Genomic DNA, 8,925 nt, shown 5'->3' with positions numbered 1-8,925 from the left:
TTGTTTCACAGATTGTTGGGGAGGGACAATCCCAAGGCCTCCCCCGGCCCTGGTGCTGGCTGTGCACAAAGGCAATAAGAGAGGGATGCTGGTAAGGGCTGACCTGTTGCTGTGCTGGGGAGGAAGGTGCTGGGCTGAAATTCAGGAGGCTGAGGATGCAGCAGTCCCATAGGAGGTACATGACCTTCAGGATACATTTTCTTCATTGATGATCAATGGAAATGAGAAATCACTGACTATTTTTTCTATCATTGGAATCTACTCTCTACTGCTCATGCTGTTCCTGTCTTTTGGGGAAGATGGAGGATTAATCAGTGTGCGCAGCACTGAGTGGAAGGAAGGAGAACTGTGACAAAAGTTAAGGAAGGATGAGAGATGGGAGGGCCCTTCACCCAGCTGCTTGCAGAGTCCTCCTGAGGAGGAAAGCCCCATGGCTCCCTGGTGAAGGAGCAGTGAGGGATGCGTGACTCCCACAGTGAAGTTTGCAGTATATCTGAGGACACCCAGGCTGGTCCATGAGGAGCCAGTGGCAGAGTGAGAAGCAGAAAGGCCAGTAGGGTGGCTGGAGGCCAGGCTCTGAGTCATTCTCCATGTGATGGAAACAGCCAGAGCCCAGTGGGCTTGGAGGTACAGGATGCGGTGGCTGATGACAGAACAATGTGGAGAGAGGCGTCATTTGTCAAATCCTTACGTTGTTCTGGGCATTGTGCTAAAAATTCTGATGGCTCATCCCATTTACGGGCTGAAAGTTGCAGAGGTTTAGGAAGCTCGCCCACGATACTGGAGCCCCCATCTCCTACCCTAGTGCTGTCCACCTTCTCACCCAGCCACCACTTGTTTCAGGGGAACACACAGAAGTGGTAACCTCTTATGGATAGGCAAGTAAATTCTGCTGTTTTTGTTATTCACAGAAAACCACTGGCTTGTGTGAGGTGGGAAGGTGAAATACCAGAAGTATTTCATCTAGTTATTTCTACCTACGCAACTCCTATAGTATTGAAATGCATAGGTTAGCATTTTTGGCCAATTTACTCTGCATTCTGGGTTAAAGGCTTTTATTTATTTATTTATTTATTTATTTTTGAGATGGAGTTTCGCTCTTGTTGCCCAAGCTGGAGTGCAATGGTGCAATCCTGGTTCACTGCAACCTCCGCCTCCAAGGTTCAAACTATTCTCCTGTCTCAGCCTCCCAAGTAGCTGAGATTATAGGCATGTGCCACCACACTGGGCTATTTTTTTTTGTATTTTTAGTAGAAATGAGATTTCACCATGTTGGTCAGGCTGGTTTCGAACTCCTGACCTCAGGTGATCTGCCCTCCTCGGCCTCCCAATGTGTTGGGATTACAGGTGTGAGCCACCACGCCCGCCCTAAAGTCTTTTAAAATTCACTTGTATAAGTTGACTTAGTTTTCTTTAACCTTGTAGAAAAATACAAAAATGGCAAACTCTTTTATCACACAAATAATGTCTTTTTAATGGAGTGATTTTTTTCTAATCGAGGTATTATGTACTTTTCATTTACTAATTATTGTTTACATTTGAAGTGCTTTATGAATTAATATTTAATTGCACAGATGAAGATTACTAGTTATAGGCATTTTACTAACCAATACTCATTAAGCATAGCGTGGATTCATATGACATCAAGGAGCTATTTTATTTGGTAAAATGAAAAAGCACAAGAATGAACGAATGCAAGAACTGAAACAGTGGAGACACCTAGAATGACTTGTCTAAGATATAAATCATTTTGTTGTCTTCCCAGCGTACTTATTATCCTGATCATTGTCATCAGCATTGTTTGGGTCCTTTTAGCACAGATTTCTCAAAAGGGGTAACTCCATAACTGTTGGAAGCTTACGAATTCATATAATTTTTAAGAGGTCAATTTGGAAGTACCTATCTATTTTAAAATTCCAGTAACCTGGGAATTTCATCCCATGTCTAGAGTCTTTTATGTAAAATATTTCCACAATTAGGAGAAATATGTGCATGGGGATTTTCTATGTAGTGGTGTTTTGATAGAATAGAAAATTGGGATAAACCAAATTTCCATCATGAAGGAAATAGTAATATGCTGAATAATAATACAGCGAATATTATGCAGGCTTTAAACATCAAAAAAGAGTTCAACTTCTGACTTCCGATGATGGTGTTGAAGCAGGTCACTGCTGGTTAACATTTGATTTTCTCGTTAGCGACGCCGTGGAGGGCGTCCTCATTAGCGATGCCGTGGACGGCGTCCTCGTTAGCGATGCCGTGGACGGCAACCTCGTTGCCCATGCCCTTGGTGGCGTCCCCGTCGGCGATGCCCTGGGCGGCGTCCCCGTCGGCGATGCCCTGGGCGGCGTCCCCGTCGGCGATGCCCTGGGCGGCGTCCCCGTCGGCGATGCCGTGGGCGGCGTCCCAGTCGGCGATGCCCTGGGTGTCTTCCCAGTCGGCGATGCGCTGGGCGGCGACCCCGTCGGCGATGCCATGGACGGCGTCCCCGTCGGCGATGCCCTGGGCGGCGACCCCGTCGGCGATGCCCTGGGCGGCGTCCCCGTCGGCGATGCCATGGAAGGTGACCCCGTTGGCGAAGCCGTGGACGGTGTCCCAGTTGGCGATGCCCTGGATGGCATCCCAGTTGGCGATGCCCTGGACGGCGTCCTCATTGGCGATGCCCTGGACGGCATCCTCGTTATCGATGCCGTGGAATCCATCTTCATTAGCGATGTCCTGGACAGCATCCCAGTTGGCGATGCCCTGGGCGGCGTCCTCGTTAGCGATGCCGTGGACGGCATCATCGAGAGCAATGCCCTGGATGGCGTCCCCGTTGGCGATGCCCTGGACGGCATCCCCGTCGGCGATGCCCTGGACGGCGACCCCGTCGGCGATGCCCTGGACAGTGTCCCCGTCGGTGATGCCGTGGAAGGCAACCTCGTCGGCAAAGCCATGGATGGCGTCCCAGTTGGCGATGCCCTGGACGGCGTCCCAGGTGGCGATGCCCTGGACAGCGTCCTCATTGTCGATGCCCTGGACAGCGTCCTCGTTATTGATGCCGTGGAATCCATCTTCATTAGCGATGTCCTGGACAGCATCCCAGTTGGCGATGCCCTGGGCGGCGTCCCCGTCGGCGATGCCGTGGACGGCGTCCTCGTTATTGATGCTGTGGAATCCATCTTCTTTAGCGACGCCCTGGACGGCATCGTCGTTAGCGACGCCCTGGACGGCGTCCTCGTTAGCAATGCCCTGAATGGCGGCATCGTTAGGGATGCCGTGGACGGCCTCCTCGTTAGCGATGCCCTGGGCGGCGTCCTCGTTAGCAATGCCCTGGGCGGCATCCTTGTTTGCGAAGCCCTGGGCGGCATCCTCTTTAGTGATGCCACGGATGGGGTCCTCGTCAGCGATGAGCTGGACTGCATCCTCGTCAGCGATGCCCTGGACGTCGTCCTCGTCAGCGATGCCCTGGACAGTGACACCGTCAGCGATGCCATGGATGACGTCCCCTTCAGCGATGCCCTGGGTGGCATCCCCGTCAGCGATGCCCTTGATGGCATCCCCATCAGCGAAGCCGTGGACGGCGTCCCAGCCAGCGAGGCCCTGTACGGTGTCCCAGTCATCGAGGCCCTGGACGGCGTCCCAGTCAGTGAATCCCTGGATGGCGTCCCAGTCAGTGATGACGTGGATGGCGTCCTCGTCGGCGATGCCCTGGACGGCGTCCTCGTCAGCGATGCCCTGGACAGTGACACCGTCAGCGATGCCATGGACGACGTCCCCTTCAGCGATGCCCTGGGTGGCATCCCCGTCAGCGATGCCCTTGATGGCGTCCCAGTCAGCGAGGCCCTGGACGGCGTCCCAGTCAGCGAGGCCCTGGACGGCGTCCCAGTCAGCGAGGCCCTGGACGGTGTCCCAGTCAGCGAGGCCCTGGACGGCGTCCCAGTCAGTGAATCCCTGGATGGCATCCCAGTCAGTGATGACGTGGATGGCTTCCTCGTCGGCGATGCCCTGGATGGCGTCCTCGTCAGCGATGCCCTGGACAGTGACACCGTCAGCGATGCCATGGACGACGTCCCCTTCAGCGATGCCCTGGGCGGCGTCCCCATCAGCGATGCCCTGTACGGTGTCCCAGTCAGCGAGGCCCTGGACGGCGTCCCAGTCAGCGAGGCCCTGGACGGCGTCCCAGTCAGTGAATCCCTGGATGGCGTCCCAGTCAGCGATGCTGTGGATGGCGTCCTGGTTGGCGATGCCCTGGACGGCGTCCTCGTCGGTGATGCCGTGGACGGCGTCGTTGGGGGTGCCCTGGACGGCATCCTCGTCGGCGGTGCCATGGACGGCGTCCTTGTCAGCGGTGCCGTGGATGGCGACCTCGTCGGCGGTGCCGTGGAAGGTGTCCTCGTTGGCGGTGTCGTGGACGGCGTCCTCGTTCGTGATGTCGTGGACGGTGTCCCCATGGGGAGCTTGAAGAACACAGAATAAAGGTCAGTTCCCTGGTGGTGGAGACTGTGAATCACCCAGGGGGTTGCTTGGTGTGGTGCATGGAGTTGGCTTATCACAGCATGGGCCAAGCTGATGCTGGGACATACTCCCAGGTGGACCTGCACTAGTGAAGCTAAGGGATATGTCTCAGAACACTTTCTGCAGTCGGAATCAGTTTCCAGGTTCAGGTATGCATTATCCGGTGAAGTGGGGAAATATAAAAACTAGAAATTGACAAATTCATGAAAAGCCTTCCATGAGTGCAAGTGTGATTTTTTTATCCACTTTACATTCAGTATGCATTCACACATACAAAATATTTTTACAAGAAATCAGAAATTTTAATTTTTGTCAGTTATGTTAAATCTAACTTAGCTGCCAACATAAAGATTCTCATTTACTTGGTCTCGAGAAAATGTAGCACATAGTAAGTAGACCAAAATGTTTATTAAATGAAAACACAGAGCAGAGATAGGGGAGCTGCTAGGCAGACTGGGTTGCACCTGATTACCTGGATGATAATAAACTGCACAAAACCTCGGTCAAATTAATATTGAAACTGCCTTTTGCTTGGGCTCGTTTCCCTTGCGGAAGAAGGATGACCAAGAAGATGAACAGGAAAGAAATGAGAAACTGAGGCCTTTGCTTAGTAGCTAAAGGCCACCTTCTGTAACACGAAATAGTCTACAAGTGGCCTTGAACTCTGCCGTGATTCAGTGACAGAGTTCCCTCATGTCTTCTACCCAGGTTGAAGTCCAGCAAAATTGCGACTGTCCTCTTTACAACTTGTGAGACCACACTGCTTCTGCATTTGCCTGTTGTATGAGATTTACACTTGTTTTAAGGCAACATTTTGTTTCAGTTGGGCTGGTGGCCATACCCAGCACTAGCCAGTCAATAGTGAGATGGCTTCTCATGGAGGAGGCTTGGCTTGATGCTGAGGGTCTTTAACCCACATATACAAGAGAGTTGCCACTAAGGGATGGAAGCCAGGCTAATAACCAAGTGCTACACAGAGTTTCTATCTGTCCCTCCTCACCATTTTTGGCTGGCAGGATTTGAGCATTTTAGGTCTTGGGAAGATAGTATTACTAAATCTACTAAAATACATCACCCATCCTTATAGACTTTGGCCAGTTGCTGAGCAAATTAACTTCACAACTGAAGTGGGCCACACTGGCCTTTGTGGTCCCCCACTCCTCTTAGAATTTGTGTGCGTGGGGCCTACTGGAGGGTGGGAGGTGGGAGGAGGGGGAGGATCAGGAAAAATAACTGATATTAGGCCAATGTATGGGTGATGCAATAATCTGTACAACAAACTCTCATGACACACATTTCTATATGTAGCAAACCTGCACATCCTGCACATGTACTCCTGAACTTAAAAGTTAAAAAAAAAAAAAAAGATCTGTGAGCTGAGCCAAACACCTGGGGATCTTTGTGCTTTTGACACACTGATGACTATGCCTGTCCGTGGGGAGATGAGCCTATAACTGCCCTGGGTTGTGTGACCACGGAGGCCACTTTATGATGATGGGCAGTGTCTGGGGCCTTTCGGGCTCGTTGCTTTTGGGTTTATACATGAATGCTGGACTCCCTGTGTGGTGGTGAACACCCCATGACTAAGTGCATGTCAGTGTCAGCACTGGCCCACACTCCTGGGTTCGTGTTTTCACTTTTTCATTCAGGACCTCAGGAGCTGGGGCCACTCCCTTGGCCCTTCAGGTTCTCCACCTGAGCAGTCGGGATAATAAGGCAGACCCGGGGATGGCTCTGGTGAGGGTGGAGGAGTCACTGTACAGAGAGAGTAGAGCGGGGGTGGATGTTATTGTTAGAAGTGGACACTGGTGATTGGGTTGTATAAGTGGGAAATCTCTCCTGAGAAAACACACAGCCTCACCTGTACAGAAACACACACATTCACACCACACGATGCAGCCTCACACAAGACACCACCAATCCTCAAGCACCCAACTCAGCACCACCCAAAAGGGAGCACAGCTGCTTCCTCAAAATTTGGCCATAATTTTTCCCTGGGGAATTCAGGTTTTAAAAAAACACTTCCCCTATACTTATTCCTATCACAATCCCAGGATCAGGGTGGCTCTTCACATTGAAACCAGGCAAGGATGCCACACGTTTCTTGGCATCCAGATTGTTTTCTTGGCAAGTGATCCCAGAATACTTACTAGATTCACGCCTCAGAGGGGCCACCTGCACCACCTGCAATACAGAAACAAAACTTTTTGAGGGGTATGTCATGTTGTGCATTATTTGCACAAGGCTCTGTTTCTCTCAATGAATACTGAAAACTTGATCAGAAAGTGTAGTCAACTTCAAGGCCTCCAAGACAAGGGTAGGATACACACTGGAAAAGACATCAGCTTCTGGATGGTGTATCTCTCAGGTCCACGTAGGTTGGCAAGTGCAAAATACTGAATCCAAGGAGTAGACATTGCTTCCAAGGACAAGGATCCCAAGGATACAGTCTACAACCTGAAGCCGTCATAGCTAAATGCCATTTTGGATTACATATCAGTTGCTAAGAGTCACTTCTTCCTCCCTCTCAGAAAATTGCATTTAATACCTGTCATGGACATTGTCATTTTCTCACATGTAAAGTCAGTTGAAAAAGAAAGACACCAAGAAAGGAACATTTCTATTTCAGAGAAAGCAAGGCAACCTTACCCTCGCATTGACTGGCCTCTCTCCATCTCCTCTGTCCTTGTGAACTAGAGACTCCTCAGAGGCTAGGAGGACACACAGCAACAGTTAGTCATAGATGCTTTTGTTCATGAGTTATTCAGGGAGCTCTGCTTAATGTGGACAACAGGACAGTGTGTGTGGATGTGTTTCATTAAAAGCACAGCTTGAGCTCCTACCAGAAAATCTTCCCTCGTGGAAAGACAGGCAGGAACGAGGAGCTAAGGAGCAAGAAATAGAGTCCCTGGCATTTTGCTGATGGCAACTAAAGGCAATGGGAATGAGTCAGTCTACAAATGGTACTGAAGCACATGCTATAGTTTGATGAGAGTCCCACTGCTCACACTGTGAGGTTTGAAACCAAGTTAAATGGTTTTCTAAACCCTGTAAAAACAATATTAGCTTGCAGGATTTATGTCCCAAGACTAATTTTACCTCTGAGGATCCACAGTGGCTGTCACTGTAGTTATTATGTGTTTTAGCATTTTGCACTTGAATAAAAGCAAAGTTTAATAGACAGATTGGATTCAATTCTAGGCAAAACAGTCTATGGTATTTATTCACTAATCCTTTGTTATAACTGCTGATGGGAGAATTAGAAGTACTGAAATTATATCCTTTAAAATTAATTAAAGCATAATTATTAATCACACAATATTTTTTCATCCAGGCCTCCTTTTCTTTGTCATGCATGCATATTAATTGAGGATGGAGAATATCTACACTTGTTCAGGCCAGCCAACATACGACAGTTTACTTCAAGAGAGGAGACATGGGTTGAATGCTGGTATCTTTTAATTCTTCAGCACAAACAGTTGCAACAAGTGTGGTGAACTAATCACCAGATGGCCCTTTGCTGCCTTATTTGTCATTGTGCCTTACATGTAGCTTGCAGGATTTGATTACGCTTATGTTTTGTGGTGATCATACTTTCAACTATTCCTAAAATACTGCTTCAGTCTTATCTGTTTGGGGTCAACTGCTGAGGATTTCTTACAAATTAATGAAGTTTGTGAATCTAAAGTTCTACACAAAGGGGGAAACATTTGCAAATCATTTATCTTGTAAGAGACTAAAATTTAGAATATATTTTAAATATATTTAAGATATATTCAAACATCTACAACAACAAACTAACTAAATAAAAATCAGACAACTTTTTAAAAATGGGCAAAAGACTTCAACACTTTATGTACAGTATATGATACATATTTGTTGTACTTTTGTATTTTATGTACAGTATACGATACATATTTGGTGTACTTTGATATTTTATGTACACAATAAAATATATATCTTGTGTACTGTGGTATTTTAGGTATGGCATATAATATATATATGGTGAACACTGATATTTTATGTACAGTACATAATATACGTTTGGTATACTTTGACATTTTATGTACAGAATATAATATATATTTTGTGTACTTTAATAGTTTATGTACAGTATATAATAAATATTTGGTGTACTTTGATATTTTATGTACAGTATATAATATATAATTGGTGTACTTTGATATTTTATGTTCAGTATATAATATATATTTGCTGTACTTTGATATTTTTTGTAGAGTATATAATGTCTGTTTGGTATACTTTGATATTTTATGTACAGTATATAATACATATTTAGGGTACTTTGATATTTTATTTAGAGTATATAACATAAGTTTTTTGTACTTTGATATATTAGGAACAGTATATAATACATATTTGGTGTACTTTGATATTTTATATACAGTACATGATTGATATCTGGTG

General features: G+C 47.2%; 1 protein-coding gene across 1 annotated transcript; it reads right to left on the bottom strand.

Annotated features, from left to right (window-relative positions):
• Window positions 1-2,175: 2,175 nt before the first annotated feature.
• On the bottom strand, window positions 2,176-8,089 carry LOC115933174 (uncharacterized). Its single transcript, XM_063696942.1, has 9 exons — window positions 8,044-8,089; window positions 7,147-7,208; window positions 6,648-6,681; window positions 4,315-4,439; window positions 3,664-3,717; window positions 2,866-3,447; window positions 2,671-2,826; window positions 2,377-2,502; window positions 2,176-2,313 (listed from the first exon to the last, which is right to left on the bottom strand). Exons 1-9 carry the CDS (start codon window positions 8,087-8,089, stop codon window positions 2,176-2,178), a joined length of 1,323 nt encoding a protein of 440 aa, XP_063553012.1.
• Window positions 8,090-8,925: the final 836 nt, after the last annotated feature.

The sequence above is a fragment of the Gorilla gorilla genome, chromosome 13 (assembly GCF_029281585.2).
Source record: "Gorilla gorilla gorilla isolate KB3781 chromosome 13, NHGRI_mGorGor1-v2.1_pri, whole genome shotgun sequence".
NCBI classification, from domain to species: domain Eukaryota; kingdom Metazoa; phylum Chordata; class Mammalia; order Primates; family Hominidae; genus Gorilla; species Gorilla gorilla.
This window is presented reverse-complemented; position numbering and strand designations above follow the sequence as displayed.